Below are 18,102 nucleotides of genomic sequence, written 5' to 3'. Positions count from 1 at the left end.
GGCCCACTGGCGGGTGGAGAAGTTAGCCGAGGTGTGTTGCTAACAGAACTCGCTGGAAAGCTGCCCTCTCCAGGGGAATTCCAGGAGAAGCCACCCATGGGGAAGTGCTGCTGGCCACCTAGAAAGAGGGAAGAAAGGAGGAGAGGGGAGAGAAAAAGAGGAACGCAGGGAAAGAGAGAGGGATGGAGACAGCCTTCTGGAATGAGGAACCCAAGCCCCTTCCTCCTCCTGGCAAGGTAGCACTGCTGCAGTAACACAAGCCAGCAATAAAAGTGGGTTTGGAGCTGAAAGGCAGTGTGGTAACTGGCGCAGTTGGTAACACAGGTGGGAACTGGGAACGCAGGTGGTGGTTGGGAGGGAGTTCAGCTCCTCCAGTGGTTTTTGGTTTGTGATGGGGATTAGAAGCCCCTGGACACTTGTGAAAAGGCCCCACCCCAGCCCCAAATTCTGAGTCAGTGAATCTGTGCTGGAGCCCCAGAGGTTCTGTATTTTTAACAAGCTCTTTGGAGAGTCTGATGTGAGTGATCCTTAGGCAACACATCAGAAACACTGGTTTTTAGTGCTTTGGTTCTGTCATATCCAGGTGGCGAGAGGCTTGGTGAGTTCCTTAACCCCACTTCTGCTCAGTTTGAGTGCACCTCTCATCAGGTTCTTATAAGGATTAAATTTATAAGGATTAAATTTAGTCGTATGTGTGAAGCACAGCATCCTCCATAATGCTAGCTGATAATTATTGTCTAAAGGCTAAAGCCTCAAACTCTGTCAGCCTGAGGTGCCACTCTGCGCCCTAGCAGTACCCGGCCAAGAAGCTTGGACCCTGACCTCCTTTGGTCGAGGTACCAGCATCTGACCGAGTGGACTGCTACTGTAGGCAGGGAGACGGGGAGGCATCCGCCTCAGCCCATCTGGGGAATGGCGGTGGGACGGGTAGAGAGCTCTGGGGGGGGGGAGTGCTGGGAAGGTGGAGAAGGCTCAGAGTCGCGCTGAGGAGTTTGGCCTTGGTTCTCCAATCACGTGAGCCACTGAAGGTGCTCAGGAACGAGCAGCGGGGAGAGATGAGCAGTTCCGAGTTGGGCTCCTGCCTGGCTCTGGACCCGCTTCTCATGTGGCCTTGGGAAGGCTGCCCACCTGGGCCTGGTTTAGCACATCTGCAGAAGGTGAGTTCCTAAGATTGTACTCTTCTGAGTTGTCAGATGTCTTTCTCTGCTTTACAAAGTTTTCTTTCTTTTTTTTTAATCAGATGGTAAACATTCTATTCTGAATTTAAAGGTAAGGATTGTTTTTTTGTGTGTGTGTTTTTTAAAAATTTATTTATTTATTTTTGGCTGCGTTGGGTCTTTGTTGCTGCACGCGGGCTTTCTCTAGTTGTGGCGAGTTGGGGCTACTCTTCGTTGTGGTGCGCGGGCATCTCATTGCCGTGGCTTCTCTTGTTGCCGAGCACGGGCTCTAGGCATGCGGGCTTCAGTAGTTGTGGCGCATGGGCTTAGTTGCTCCGAGGCATGTGGGATCTTCCCGAACCAGGGCTCGAACCTATGTCCCCTGCATTGGCAGGCAGATTCTTACCCACTGCGCCACCAGGGGAGCCCAAGGATTGTTTTTTAAAAACTGATTTTCTCAATTAGTAGAATTTCCACCATAATTTCAAAACAACTTTTGTGATTTGTGGGGAAGAAAACTTCCATTAAGAGTTCTTTTCCATTGAATGTTTTTTTTAAAAAAAGTTTTAAAACATGAAGAAACTCATATTTTGCATAGTTTAAAATGAATGTAATGTATTGAGGGATTAGAAATCACTTACATTTACATTTTCATTTGTGGAATGAATAGACAATAACCAGTTTGCAGACATGGAAATAGTTTACTTAAGTTTTTAATTCTGCGATGTCAAAGGAGTTTAAAAATTAAAGACTTCTCAGTAGAGTTAATTTATAACCTTATCTACTTTTTCAGCAGAAATTAGAAACTTAGAATCAGACTGATGTGTCGTAGAAAAATGAACAGAAGTGCAAAGACTTCCCTTTCCTCTAAGTTTTGGGTTGAAAAGGAGGATGTTGTATTCTTTTCTCAGTACTTTTTTTTTTTTTTTTGCGGTACACGGGCCTCTCACTGCTGTGGCCTCACCTGTTGCAGAGCACAGGCTCCGGACACACAGGCTCAGCGGCCATGGCTCACAGGCCCAGACGCTCCGCAGCATGTGGGATCTTCCCGGACCGGGGCACGAACCCGTGTCCCTTGCATCAGCAGGTGGACTCTCAACCACTGCGCCACCAGGGAAGCCCTTCTCAGTGCTTTGAAAACGTGCTTCTCTGAAGCTAATGGGGTCTTTTTGCATATCCCAAGGAGAAAAGGCCAGTTGGAATTTGCTTTGTGCATCTCTGCTCAGCACCTACAGTCAAATCACATGCTTTAGAATGTGAACTGGTGGCCTGTCACTTATGGGACCTGCATGTAAACACCGTGACTGACTACCAATAATAAATTGTGGAGAAAAGGCAACCCTCCTACACTGTTGGTGGGAATGTAATGGACAGCAGTATAGAGGTTTCTCAAAAAACTAAAATAGAGTTGCCATATGATCCAGCAATCCCACTCCTGGGCATGTATCCGGAGAAAACTCTAATTTCCAAAGATACTGTGTTCATATGCAGCACTGTTTACAATAGCCAAGACATGGAAGCAACCTAAGTGCCCATCAACAGATGAATGGATAAAGAAGATGTGGTATACACACACACACACACACACACACACACACACACACACAGGAATATTACTCAGCCAGAAAAAAGAATGAAATGCCATTTGCAGCAACATGGATGGACCTAGAGATTATCATCCTGAGTGAAGTAAGCCAGACAAAGACAAATATTATACGGTATCACTTATGTGGAATCTAAAAAATAATACAAATGAACTTACTTACAAAACAGAAATAAACTCACAGATATAGAAAGCAAACATATAGTTACCAAAGGGGATGGGAGGGAGGAGGGATAACTTAGGAGTATGAGGTTAATAGATACACACTACTATGTATAAAATAGATAAGCGACTAGGATGTACTGTATAGCACAGGGAATTGTATTCAGTATCTTACAATAACCTATAATGGAAGAGAATTGGAAAAATATATATATGTAGAACTGAACCACTTTGCTATACACCTGAAGCTAACACAATATTGTAAATCACCTAGACTTCAATTAAAAAAAAAAAAAAAGACACTGAACTCATGGACAAAAAGGCAGGAAGAAAGCAGGACTTCCCTTGCTGCTCAGAGAACCTGCCAAGAGGGGAAATCCCTTAAGGTTTTGGTTCATTTAAAAGAAACAGTGAATATTAAAGTTTCTAAAGCTAAAACAAACTAGCAACTATAAGAGCCAAAATGAAGGGGGAAAAAAGTGCTTAAATATTTGATATACGATGACCTACCTGCTTGTGCCAATCCACTTTTAGAAGATGCTGAGACTCTTAATTCATTACTCTCATGTTGTTTTCTTCCTTAGGATGAAAAACCATCATTGTGTGGAAAACCTCCACCCTCTCCAGGTATTTGCCTTTTGAATTTCATTGTGACTGAAAAGCTGATTGTTCTAGCGAATACCCAGAATAATCTCACATAAAACAAAGATCTCTTTTTTTTTTTTTCCTGTAAAGGCTGTTGCTTCTGTCCCATTATCAGAATTGGGAAGAGGAGGCAGTTTGTTGAATTTCCACCTTTGCCTTAAAAGAGAGAGTCCAAACGTGTACACGTTGGATGATGGATATATGTCCCCATGGCATGTGCTCAGATCCTGGGGAGGGGAGTGGACCTGTGGGTTATAGGCAGACACTGGGAGGGGGGTGTATGCAAACGGGGGCTCTGCTCAGGGGCTAGAGACAGAGCTGAGGGGTCTAGAGATACTTTCTGGGGTGCTATCCCCTCTACAGTTTGAGGAGCCTCATTAGCTTTCAAGGTGGATTTTGTAATTTTTTTCCTGTTAAGCTTCACATTGCTAGTCTGAAAATCCTATCAGGAATCAAGGCTTTTGTCTATCCTCCATGTCTGATTGGCTTTGTTTTCACCCTTTCTATCTTGGTGTTTTTGGTGCTGCTGTATTCTGGGATATTGCTGGGGCTCTAATGTCTAGCCCACAGGTTGATTCTTCATTGTATGTATTCTGCTGCTCAACCCATCCTTTGAATTTGTATTGTGAATGAAACTGTTTGTTTCCATGATTTCTATTAAGTATTGACAAACATCTCTCTGGAATCTTAACTACACCCATTCAAAAATCTTATAGTTGCTGAGCAGCCAACTGTGTCCTCTGTTATTTGATTTTGGTGCTTCTCTTAGCTCACATGGTTCTTGGTGATGTGTGATGTGTTCTCCTTGGTCCTTGGGAGTCCCTGTTGGTCTGCCTGGGGATGCTGTATCTGATTACTGCAGGCTGCTCAGAGGGGGAAACCAGTGGGCTGTCAGGCGTACAGCCTGTCTCCAGTGACTGACAGGGACAGACAGGGTGTGTGGTCAGCCAGGGGGTTCGGGGGTCCCTCTTCCTCCTGAGTTTCCCCAGCCCCAGTGCCTGCCTGCCTCTGTCCTCAGAGCCTGTCTGTACTACCCGGCCCAGGGGGCTTGAACCATTGCTGATCCCATCTGGCACATTAACTGGATACCTCATCAGCCCTTTCTAGGTCACTTTGTGTCCCCAGTACCTGCCAGGGCAAAGCACATCCCTGGAAGCACTCCCACCTCCAGGAGCTGACCTCTCCTGGCATATTTTAGGCTGCAGCTTCCATCTTCAATCTAATCTCAAATGTTTTCTTTCCGGGATTCCTGGTGGCTCACCTCTTGTTTTCAGTGTAGCTGTGGAGTTACTCATTTCTTAGACTTTCCTTTCATGTTCTAGGGGTTGGGGATGTGTGTGTCAGAGGTCAGGGGAGGCTGTCTGGAGCCACCAGCATTCCCGCCCTTGTCTGCACATCTGCACACAGAAGCTCTGCCCGGGCTGGGAGCCCATCGTAGCCCTCACCTCCTTTGATCTCCCTGTGGAACATCGCTCTCTGCTTTCCTCCATCTTTCTTGCTGCTCCTTCCTAACATCCTTCGTGGTCTCTGGCTTTCTTCTCACCCCGGTGCCTTCAGGTCTGCCCACATGCTGGTGGCACCTCAGTCTCTCCAGCTGAGGCTGCCTTCAGAGCTCCGGGCCCGTGTCCTAGCCTGGGCTTCCCTTCCCCTGCCATGCTTGTGTCCCTTGTCTGGCTAGATGTCTTCCAAACCACAGGTCTTGGTGCTCATCCTTGACTTGCCCCCCCTCACTGTCCACACCCAGTTGAGTTCTTCAGCCCTGCTGAGCTTTCGCCCCTGAATCCTTCTCTCATGTCCTTTCCTCTCCATCCCTACTCCAGGAGTCTCCTGACTGGTCTCCCTGCCTCTGGGCTAGGGCTCCTTCCTGTTTGGTTTCTTCACTGCTGTCCTCAGGGATTCATCTGAGAGTAGAGCCTCTTCTTTCCATACTTCTGCCTGAAAGGCTTTCTGGCTTCTGGTGGCCTGCAGGATACAACCTCCACTCTGCATATTATGATATGTACAATCCTATGTCCAATAGTATAGAGCCTCCACTGGCTCCTGCCTCCCCCTCTGTCATCCCTCTTCCTGTTGCTCACTGTAGTCTCAACAGACCATGCACTCTTTGCTGTATAGGCCATTCTCTTTGCAGGCACTGACATGAAGAGTTGCTCATGTGGTTTTTGAAATTGTCTCCTGTAATTTTGATGTAGAATTGTAAATATCAATTAATATTTTAAAACTTTTTTCCTGTGCCTTTTTAGATGTAAATGGTAGAACACATCGAAGACATATAGAAATAACCAAAGAAAAGTTCGAGGAATTAAAAGAAGACAATTTGCATCTAAACAATGCAAATCAAACCCTTACTCTTGAACTTAACATAATAAAAAAAACAATGAAAGAACTACAGTTAAAACTTAAAAGGATGGAAAGAGAAAATGGAAAGCTGAAAGAAGTTGAGAAAGCATCCTCTCAGGAAGGTGGGGACAACTACACAGTTCTTTTATTAAAGGAACAAAGAAGAATTCAAATTTTCTTATTTATTTTGAAAGTTAATATTTTATGTTACAGTATTTGGTGATATTAATGTTCTTGATATTTTGTTATGATTTTAAGATCTTTCATTAATATCCTTATACTTGTTGAAATTTGATTTCATCTGCTGTGTCATTATTATTATGCTAAAATTCCAATACTTCTTTTGATTCTTAGCATAGTATTGTACATATGTTTCATATCAGTTTTTATCCCCATGAGCAGCATATAAAAGTGACTCTTTCACCACATACTTACCAATGATGAGGATTGTATTTTCCTTGCGAATTTGATAGGTTAAAAAAAAAGAAGAATCCCATTTTAGTTTAATTCATTTACTATTGATGAAGTTGAATATTTTTTTCATTATCTTTGTGGGTCATTTTCTTTCTCTTTTATAAGTTTTCCCATTTTAAATTGAGATGCTTTGATCTTTTCTGTTGATTTGTAGGAACTCTTTACATATTAAGGGTTTTAGGCCTTTGTCATATATGTAATATTTTCTCAGTTTGTTGATAATTCAGCTAAACTTATAGGATATTTTTCTGTTATGACCTATGCCATTGGTGTCAAGTTCTTTGTAATGCTAAGATCAGGGACTTCCCTGGTGGTTAAGACTCCACACTTGCACTGTGCAGTGTGGGCAGGTTCAATCTCTGGTCTGGGAACTAGGATCCCACGTGCTGCGTGGCACGGCTAAAAAAATAATAATAATAATGCTAAGGTCATATAAATATTCACTGTTTTCAATGTTTTCTCTGTATATTTATCTGTTTATATAAGTCTAATATTATGGCCTTAAGAAAGATGTTGTAGTTTTCTTTATACAGACCCTGCATATTTCTTGTCTTAGGCACATTTCTAGATACTTTATATTATTTGTGCTATTATTTTGTGGGGTCTGTTTTCTATGACCTTTTCTAATAAGACATTACTATTATGTGGGAAAGTTATTAGTTGTAATAAATTCTCCATTTATTCTATATAATTTTCAAGGAACATATTTGTATATCATCTGAAACGACTGTTTTTCAACCTAAAATTTTTATTTTACCTTAATTATACATGCAAAAACTTTCACAAACTTCCAAAACACTTTTGACTATTCAATGTTAAAAAAACTTGGTAACTTTTATTCATTTGTATCTATATATCTGTCATTCACTGCCTTTGTGAGCCTAAAAGGGAAAGAAGGACAATCAGCAATTTATATAAAATCTTGATAAATTTGAAATAAGTTCTTATGGTATAATATTGAATTTATATTTTTCAGTAGTCGCTGCACCTGAATTACATTATCTAAGAAAACAAGCTCAAGAACTGGTGGATGAAAATGATGGATTGAAAATGACTGTTCATTGTTTGAATGTAGAACTGAGTAGATATCAAACAAAATTCAGGCATTTATCCAAGGAAGAGGTAATGTTTCCTATTAAGAAAAATCAGTTTTCTGATATTTTAGCCTTTCCTGTTGAATTGGCTTCCAATTCTAAAGGGCTCATATTTATTATAATTTGGTATAAAAAAAGATACATCCAAAGTAGAGTCTTTCTGAGCACCTTTCTATTTTCTCCCTCCCTCCCTCCTTCCCACCCTCCCTTTCTCTGATGGGTCTTGGAACATCCCCAACTACTGGGAACCACTAAGAATAAAGGCAGCAGCTTGGACAATCACAGAGGTTTGAGAGGCAGCCAAGAGCTTGGGCCAGGCTGATGGATGCGACGCATCTCCTATACAAGACCACTCTGTCAAGACAGGAGAGGTGGCTGTTTTTTCTAATGCACAGAAACCAACACAGAGAGTAAAGGAAAATGAAGAAAAAAGGGAATATGTTCTAAAGAAGAGAACGAGATAAATCTCCAGAAACTGATCTTAATGAAATCCAGATAAGTGATTTACTCAATAGAGAGTTTAAAGTAATAGTCATAAAGATGTTCAGCGAGGTCAGGAAAGCATGAACAAAGTGAGAATTTCAACGAAGAGATAGAAAATATTTAAAAAGTACCAAAGAGAAATCATAGAGCAGAAGAATATAATCCTTGAGGTGAAAAATTCAATAGAGGGTTTCAACAGCAGACTAGCGCAAGTGTGAGAAAGGATCAGTGAGCTTGAAGACAGGGCAGTGGAATTTATCCAAACAGAAGAGTAAAAAGAATGAAAAAGAGTGAAGATAGCTTAAGGAATGCCATCATGTGGATTACAGAGGTCCCAGAGGGGAAAGAGAGAAAGGGGCATAAAGCTCATTTAAAGAAATAATGCTGAAAAGTTCCCTGCGGAAAGAAATAGACATCTCAATCCAGGAAGCCCAGAGAGTTCTAAAAAAGATGAATCCAAAGGCACCCACGGCAAAACACATTATAATTAAATTGTCAAAATTTAAAACAAGGAGACAATCTTAAAAGCAGCAAGAGAAAAACATGTTACATACAAGGAAACCCTCATAAGATCTATCAGCAGAAACTTTGCAGACCAGAAGGGAGTAGCACAATATATTCAACCAAGAATACACTACCCAGCAAAGTTGTCCTTTAGAATTGGAGTAGACAGAGGTAAAGAGTTTTCAGGACATGCAAAAGCAGAAGGAGTTAATCACCACCAGACCAGCCTTACAAGAAATGTTAAAGGACTTTCTTCAAGCTGAAATACAAGGGCACTAATTAGTAACAGGAAAACATGAAATTAAAATTTTCACTGGTAAAGGTAAATATATAGTAAAATAAAAGATAATCTGTTGTGAAGTTGGTGGGTTAATCACTTATAAATCTAGTATGAAGGTTAAAAGACAAAGATAGTAAAAATATAACTACAATAATTTGTTGATGAATATACAAGATAAAAAGATGTAAATTGCAACATCATAAATATAAAATGGGGAGAGAATAAAAAATGTAGTTTTGCAATTCATTCAAACTTAAGTTATCAACTTAAAATAGACGGTTATAAGTTGTTTTATGTAAGCCTCATAGTAACCACAAAGCAGAAACCTATAGTAGATACACAGAAAGTAAAGACAAAGTAATCTAAACATAACACTACAGAAAATCATGAAATCACACTTGAAGAGAGCAAGAGAAGAAAGGAACCAAAAGGAATTACAGAAAGCCAGGGAACAGTGAACAAAATGGCAATTGAGTCCATACCTAACAATAATTACTTTAAATATAAATGGGCTAAAATTCTCCAATCAAAACACATAGAGTGGTTGAATGGATAAAAAAGCAAGACCCAGGTATGTGCTGCTTACAAGAGACTCACTTCAGATATAAAGACATAAACAGACTGAAAGTGAAGGGATGGAAAAATGTACTCCATGCAAATGGAAGCCAAAAGAAAGGTGGGTTGGCTTTACTTAGACAAAATAGACTTTAAGACAAAGACTGTAATAAGAGACAAAGGTTATTATAAGATGATAAAGAGGTCACTCCAACAAGAGGATATAACATTTATAAATATTTGTGAACCCAACATAGGCACACCTAAAAATATAAAGCAAATATTCACAGACCTAAAGAGAAAAACAGACAGTCATACAATAATAGTAGGCGACTTTAATACCCCACTTTTATTAATGGATAGATCATCCAGACAGATAATCAGTAAGGAAACATTGGCCTTAAATGATACATCAGACCATGTGTATACAGAACATTGCATCCAAAAGCAACAGAATAAACATCCTTCTCCAAGCACACATGTAACATTCTCCAGGATAGATCATATGTTAGGCCACAACACAAGTCTTAATAAATTTAAAAGGATTGAAGTCATATCAAGCATCTTTTCTGACCACAATAGTGTAAAACTAGAAATCAATTAAAAGAAGGAAACTGGAAAATTAACAAATATGTGGACATTAAACAACATGCTACTCTGATCAAACAGTGGATCAAAGAAGAAATCAGAAAACATCTCGAGACAAATGAAAATGGAAACACAACATAACAAAACTTACGGGATACAGCAAAAGCAATTCCAAGAGGGAAATTCATAGTAATAAACACCTACACTAAGAGACAAGAAAGATCTCAAGTAAACAACCTAACTTTATACCTCAAGTAACTAGAAAAAGAACAAATGAAGCCTAAAGTTAATAGAAGGAAGGAAATAACAAGGATCATAGCAGAAGTAAATTAAATAAAAACTAGAAAAGATCAATGAACTAAGCTGATTGTTTGAAATCATACCAAGTATTAATACCAACCCTTCTCAAACTCTTCTAAAGAATTGAAGAGGAAGAGACGCTGCTAAACTCATTTTACGAGACCAGCATTACCCTAATGCCAAAGCCAGACAAGAACACTCCAGGAAAATTGTAGGCCAATGTCCCTGATAAACAGAGATACAAAAATCCTCAACAAAATATTAGCAAACTGAATTCAACAGTATAGTTGACCCTCAAACAACATGGGTTTGAACTGTATGGGTGCGTTATACGTGAATTTTATTTTCAGTAAACACGTACAGTACTACAGAATCCACGGTTGGTTGAATTGGCAGCTGTAGAACTGTGGATCTGGAGAGCCAACTGTGGGACTTGAGCATCTGCAGATTTTGGTATCCACAGCCAGTCCTAGGACCAGTTCTCCACAGAGAGGGATGACTGTATATTGAAAGAATCAAACACCACGATCAAGTGCTATTTATTCATGGGATACAAGGATGGTTCAACATCTGCAAATTAGTCAGTATAGTAAGTCCCCTACATATGAACGAGTTCCGTTCCGAGAGCACATTTGTAAGTCCGATTTGTTCCTAAGTCCAACAAAGTTAGTCTAGGTACCCAACTAACACAATTGGCTATATAGTACTGTACCATACTAGGTTTATAATACTTTTCACACAATATGTAAAACACAAAAAATAAAACACTTTTAATCTTACGATATAGTAAGATTACAGTAGAGTAGCACAGTACAACAGCTGGCATACAGGGGTTGGCCTGGAGTGAATAGGCAAGAAGAGTTACTGACTGGAGGAGGGAGAGGAGGTGGGAGCCGGTACAGCTGAAGGACCATCAGCAATAGGAGACAGAGGGCAAGCTGCAATTTCACTCATGCCTGATGTTGATGGAGCACATGTTTGCATCTTTGAAAGTTCGCAACTTGAAGGTTTGTATGTAGGGGACTTACTATATAATACACCATATTAACAAAATTAAGAGTAAAACCTGTGATCATCTCAATAGATGCAGAAAAGTTTGACAAAAATTCAACATATTGTCATGATAAACACTCTCAACAAACTGGGTGTAGAAGGACCATAGTGCAACATAGTAATAGGCCATATATGACAAGCCTACATCTAAAGCTGAAACCTTCAGGGGCAACACAATGATGTCCACTCTCACCAGTTTTATTCAACAGAATACTAGAAGACCAAGCCAGAGCAATTGGGCAAGAAAGATATAAAAAGCCTCCAATTGGAAAGGAAGAAGTAAAATTGCCTCTGTTTGCTGATGACAGTGAAATTATATATAGAAAACCCTAAAGGCTCCACCACAAAACTGTTAAAACTAATAAATGAATTCAGTAAATTTGCAGGATGCACAATCAATATGCAAAAATCAGTTGTGTTTCTACACACCAAAAACTATTGGAAAGAGAAATTAAGAAAACAATCCCATTTATAGTAGCATCAAAAAGAATAAAACACTTAGGAATAAATTTACTAAGGAGGTGAAACATGTACACTTGATCTTAGCAAAAAGGCCAAGAAGCGATAAGGAGGTGAAACATCTGTACACCAAAAACTATAAAACATTGATGAAAGAAATCAAAGATGATGCAAATAAGTGGAAAGATATTCTGTGCTCGTGGATTGAAAGAATATTGTTACAACGTCCGTACTACCCAAAGTGACCTGCAGAGTCAGTATGATTGCTATCAAAATTCCAGCGGCATTTTTCACAGAAACAGATAAAACAATCCTAAAATTTATATGGAACCACAAAAGGCCTCAAATATTTAAAGTAGACTCAAGAAAGAAAAAGCTGGAGATACCACACCTCCTGATTTCAAGCTATATTACAAAGAAATAGTAATCAAAACGGTGTACTGTTGGCATGAAAACAGACACATAGATCAATGGAACAGAATTGAGAGCCCAGATATAAACCCATGTGTATACGGTCAACAAAGGAGCCAAGAATATACTATGGGGAAAGGATAGTCTCTTTAGTAAATGATGCTGGGAAAACTGAATATCCACTTGCAAAAGAATGAAACTGGACCCCTGTTGTACACCATACACAAAAATCAACTCAAAATGAATTGAGGACTTGAATGTAAGACCTGAATCATAAAACTCCTTGGTCTTGGCATTGATTTTTTTGGATTTTTAAAAAAATTTACTTGTTTATCTATTTATTTTTGTCTGCTTTGGGTCTTCGTTGCTGCGTGCGGGCCTTCTCTAGTTGTGGTGAGTGGGGGCTACTCTTTGCTGCAGTGCACGGGCTTCTCATTGCGGTGGCTTCTCTTGTTGCGGAGCATGGGCTCTAGGCGCACGGGCTTCAGTAGTTGTGGCACAAAGGCTTCAGTAGTTGTGGCTCGCGGGCTCTAGAAGCGCAGGCTCAGTAGTCGTGGTGCACGGGCTTAGTTGCTCTGCGGCATCTGGGATCTTCCCAGACCAGGGCTCGAACCCGTGTACCCAGCATTGGCAGGCGGATTCTTAACCACTGCGCCACCAGGGAAGCCCTGATTTTTTGGATTTGATACCAGAAACAAAGACAACAAAAGCAAAGATAAACAAATGGACTACATCAAACTAAAAAAGCTTTTGCAAAGGGAACTATCAACAAAATGAAAAGGCAACCTATGGAATGGGAGAAAATATTGGCAAACCACATGTCCAATAAAGGGTTAATATCCAAACTGTACAAGGAACTCATACAACTCAATAGCACAAAAACAAATAACCCAATTTGAAAATGGGCCAAGGATCTGAATAGACATTTTTCCAAAGAAGACATACAGATGGCCAACAGGTATATGAAAAGGTGCTCAACGTCACTAATCATCAGGAAAATGCAACCACAATGAGATATCACCTCATGCCTGTTAGCGTGTCTTTTTTGAAAAAGATAGAAATTCTGGTGAGGGTGTAGAGAAAAAACCCTTGTACACTATTGGTGAGAATGTAAGTTGGTGCAGCCACTATAAAAAACAGTATGGAGGTTCCTCAAGTAATTAAAAACGGAACTACCATACCATTCAGCAATCCCACTTCTGGGTGTATACCTAAAGGAAATGAAATCACTATCTTGAAGAGATAGCTATACTCTTATGTTCATTGCAGCATTATTTATGATAGCCAAGGATGAATGGATAAAGAAAATGTGGTATATGTCACATTATATATATATATATATATATATATATATATATATACACACACACAGACACATATACATATATATACACATATATATAAAAACCATGTGACATACAGTGGAATATTATTCAGCCTTAAAGAACAAGGCAGTTCTGTCACTTGCAACATGGGTGAACGTGTAGGGTATTATTCTAAGTGAAATAAGCCAGATAAAGGACAATACAGCTTGGTGTCACTTATATGTGGAATCTTAAAAAAAGAAGTCAAACTCATAGAAACAGAGTTGAATGGTGACTGCCATGGGCTGGGGGGCGGGGCGGTGGGAAAAATAGGGAGAGGCAAGTAAAAGGGTACAAACTTCCAGGTATAAGATGAATGAGATCTGAGGATCCAATATATAACATGGTGACTATAGTTGATAATACTGTGCTGTATAGTTGAAACTTGCTGAGAGAGTAGAACTGTGTTCTCTCCCCACAAAATGGTAAATATGTGGGGTGATGGGTGTGTAATTAACTTGGAGGTGGAGATCCTTTCACAGTCTATGTGTATAAAACGAGAGAAGACAGACTAGGTTTTACTTTAGAAGCAGGATTGCAGAATTCGATTCGACAGACTCTCACTGAGCAAACCACTACGCTATTTTTGAGGTTCTGAGCAAACCTCAAAAATTGTGAGGAACAACAAGAGGACCCAGCAGCTCAGGTCTGTGCCCTGGAGGCTCGTGTGTGTGAGGGTTGTGTGGGGCTGGAGGCGCGGTGGGGGTGTCAGGACGCCCAGCTCACCGGCTCCTACTGGGATCGGGGTGGCGGGGGAAGCCAGGTGTGCACGGTGTTGTCACGTGGCTCCTGGGAGTTCAGGGCAGCTTTATGGGCTGCTTTCTTTCTTTCTGAAGTAGGACTTAGGTTTAAATTTTTTAAATATCAGGTTTGAGATGTAATTCACATACCGTCTAATTAACCCATTTAAAGTATACAATCCAGTGATTTTTAGTGTATTCACAGAACTGTGCAACCGCCACCACAATCAATTGTAGAACATTTTCATCACAACAAGAAAACTCACGACAAGAAATCTCACACCTGTTAGCGGTCACGCCCCCTTCTTTCCCACCACCCACGTTGGCCCTGGCAACCACTACTTTTTGTGGATTTGCCTATTCTGAGTGTTCTGTATAACTGGAATCATACAACAGGTGGGCTTTTGTGGCTGACTTCTTTCACTTAACATAATGTTAACTTTTTTTTTTTTTTTAACAAAAATATTAAGGTTCCTGGGGTCCTATGATCCAAAACAGGCTTCCTAGGCCAGGGCCTTCTGCGGGGCTGTGAACAAGCCAGTTCTCTTTCAGAAGGTTGTGGGCAGGCAGGCCCAGCGACTGGCTGCTGCCCTCACCCGCCACCCCCAAAACGTGCACACCATTCTACCCTTTGCGGCCACCGATCTCCATGACAGTCTCCCCTAATGCCTCCAGCCAGAGGTGATCTCTCTCTCCAACCACTGCAGGCTTCTGTTTGTTCCACTCTCAAGGCACGTTCTGCCCTGTGCGATGTGAGAAGACCCATCTCTGTGTGGAACCATACAATCCTTGTAAACAGTGACATGTGCTGTAACGTCCACAATGGCTTAGTGAGCTTTCAGTGTTTGCTGAATGAATCATGAGATGGTAAACGCGTTAGAAAATCTTTGTTGGATAAGGAATTATGCCATCAGGGCCATTGCTTCCGGCCCTGATGGAATTACTGCAGGCGGCACTGTCCTCATGGGGAGAAGGAGGATAAATAGATGAGCCTTATGATCACATTGCTTTCTGCTTGGAGGCTCTCTCGGATAACAGTGCCGGGTGGAGCAACGCAAGCAGAGTGTGGCAGTCTGAACTGAAGAGACAGATCAGATTTGGGGAAGCAGAGGAGACTGGGATTTGTGGGGCAGGAACACCAGAGAGGAGGGAGCCATGGCAAGAGCTACATAAATCCACATGGGGTTCCTCGCAGTCCTTTGTTGAACACTAATCTGCACATGTATAGGATGAAACTCTGTGAGGCCAGGCAGAAAACAAGTTCAGGGAGCTGTGAGCTAAAAATAATTAGCACCCGGAGACCTTTGGGTTCTGAAAAAGATGAGCCTCAAAAGCATCGTCTTTTGTGCGTAACTTAAGAGCCTACAAAAGAAAAAGAAAACAAAACACTTTAAAAGAAGACAACAAAATCTAGACACTCAACAACATAACACTGAAAAAGTTTTATTGGCATCCAATAAAAAATTATTAGATATGTTCCACATTTTAAAATGCTGAAAAGTTTTGACAACTAAATGCAACATGTAATCCTGGATTGGATTCTTGACCAGAAAAGGACATCAGTGGGAAAATAGGCAAAATTTCAGCATAGTCTATAGATTAGAATACAGTATTGCATCAGTCTTGATTTCCTGATTTTTATGATGGTACTGTGGTCAAATAGATGAATGCTTTTGCTTTTAGGAAATATACATTGAAGTATTTAGAGGAAAAGGAGCATTATGTGTAAAAATTACTCTCAAACACTTCAGATAATTATATATATATAAATATATACACAAATACATCAATTTACACACACACACACACACACACACACACAAGATTCCTAGATAGCTGATGCCCAGGCTAGGTTAAGAATAGCTAAGACTTGAAATTTCAGAGGAAGTGTAATTTAATTTGTCTTCACCGTGTGTTTTGTTTTTAGAGTTTAAATATTGAAGGCCTCCCATCAAAGGGCCCTGTACCACCCTGGCTGGTAAGTGAAAGTTATTTAATTTCAGGCCCATATTTTCTGGGCTATAATTGAATAGCTGTTACAAACCATTCCAAATGAAGTATATTTTCTTTCCTTTTTAAAGATGTGCTGATTGTGTTTAGATGTAAGAAAGATATTAATCTTCTTTATTCCATTATGTTCAGGTGGATACAAAGTACCTGTCCCCCTTGTTGCTGGCCTATGAAGACAGAATGAAAGAGAAGGACGAGCTCAATGCCAGCCTTCAGGTAGGTGGGCGAAAGTCTCAGAAGAACAAGGTTTGTAAAAAAGAAGACCGATTCAAACTTGGAAGCAACATTTTGAAGATAGGTATAGCCAACATCTAGCAGGTACTCAAGTGTTTGTTAAAAGAAGGAAAGGAGGAAGGAGGGAGTGTAGCAGTGTGGGGACGGGGAGAAGGAAGAGGGAAGGCAGGAGAGAGGGACGGGCGGAGCAGGGCGGTGGGTTGGGATTGATGGGAGAAGTATTGGAGGGATGGGGTGCAGCATTGGAAGCCGTGGCTTCCCAGACAGGCAGCCCCACGTGGGCTGGGATCTTGGGGTGCGGAGAAGGCAGCAGTGGGAGGTGCTACTTTCCTGGTCCTGTGCAGCTGCAAACAGCACTGGTAAAAGGGACCTTTGGGCAGACAAGGAAGGTAGAAGACTGGGGATGTTTCAGGCAGGCTTAGATGCTTCTTAATTCTATGAAGAGCTGACTGCCAGGAAGTCTAATTACTGAGCTGTTGGTGGTGGTGGGGAAGTGAGGTTTTTGTTTGTTTCTGCCGTGTTCACTCTTTTTCATGGGAATGGCTCCTGGAGCAGAGTTCATTCTAATGATACAGGAAACCAAGGCTGTGCAGGTATTATAGATATGTCCCATGCCTTTCCGTGCTGCGAACCTCTATGTTCCTTATTTAAGTGACCAAAGAGATCCCTGGAATTGGAGGGATCCAGAGAGAAAAGAGTTGGTATTTCTAGGATCCCTGATTGGAAGGGTCTGTTAAGAGTCACCCATCCTGTTCTTGTTCTGCCGTCCCATGTACATGGCCCATGTAATGCAGTTGTGAACCTTTTCTCCTAGGCTTTCTGTTGGACACTTAATTTTCTTTTTTTTAGCCTTTATACAAGTCTATATTTGTAAAAAATAATATACAACTAAAGCTAATTTAATTTTTAAAATCAAAGCTCATTTAGTGATAATGTACATTTTATAATAAAATTGTAGTAAAATACTGACATTTGATAGTTTAAACAAAGTAGCATTCATGTAAAAATCATGTTGCATGTAAAATTTAATTAGAAAATCCATAGTTCACAAAAGTACATATATTTTGTTGATAGCTCATGAGGACATTATCGTAAATTTACTTGAGATACAGAACAAAATTCACAGTTAGCTTGACATTTAGTACTATAAAATTTTATTCTGAGTCCACTGATATTTTTGTTAATAAGGTACACTTGAAATAATTCAGACTACCAATGAATCGACATTTTATTGTATAACCAAGATCTATTGGTTTTACAATACGTCTAGTAATCAATTCTTTCACCAATAATTTAAACGAGAGATCCAGTTGAAAAGACCGTTCACATATACCCTTAGTGGGATAATTAAAAATCACTAGCAGGGCTTCCCTGGTGGCGCAGTGGCTGAGAGTCCGCCTGCCGATGCAGGGGACACGGGCTCGTTCCCCGGTCCAGGAAGACCCCACATGCCACGGAGCAGCTGGGCCCGCGAGCCACGGCTGCCGAGCCTGCGCGTCCGGAGCCCGGGCTCCGCACCGGGAGAGGCCACAACAGTGAGAGGCCCGCGCACCACAAAAAAAAAAAAAAAAAAAAAAAAAAAAAAGGACTAGCAGCTTTGATTTCCATTTTCATGAATATATACAAGGCAAATCTGGATTTTGCGG

General features: G+C 40.8%; 1 protein-coding gene across 5 annotated transcripts in view; it reads left to right on the top strand.

The window, feature by feature from the left end:
* Positions 1-18,102, top strand: part of CEP89 (centrosomal protein 89) — a 79,854-nt gene that overhangs the window by 23,112 nt on the left and 38,640 nt on the right. For 3 of the 5 annotated variants that reach the window (XM_027079326.1, XM_027079324.1, XM_027079329.1), the window contains 6 exons: positions 1,241-1,269; positions 3,507-3,549; positions 5,811-6,029; positions 7,358-7,503; positions 16,140-16,190; positions 16,355-16,438. In XM_027079326.1, coding sequence (XP_026935127.1) covers positions 1,241-1,269; positions 3,507-3,549; positions 5,811-6,029; positions 7,358-7,503; positions 16,140-16,190; positions 16,355-16,438 — 572 coding nt within the window. The remainder of the gene's footprint in view (positions 1-1,240; positions 1,270-3,506; positions 3,550-5,810; positions 6,030-7,357; positions 7,504-16,139; positions 16,191-16,354; positions 16,439-18,102) is intronic. The other 2 variants (XM_027079327.1, XM_027079325.1) reach the window with 1 other exon arrangement.

Source organism: Aethalodelphis obliquidens, unplaced genomic scaffold, assembly GCF_003676395.1.
Source record: "Aethalodelphis obliquidens isolate GAN/ISIS:26980383/991018 unplaced genomic scaffold, ASM367639v1 scaffold43, whole genome shotgun sequence".
NCBI classification, from domain to species: Eukaryota; Metazoa; Chordata; class Mammalia; order Artiodactyla; family Delphinidae; genus Aethalodelphis; species Aethalodelphis obliquidens.
The sequence above is the reverse complement of the archived record's forward strand: the minus strand, read 5'-3'. Positions and strand labels throughout refer to the sequence as shown.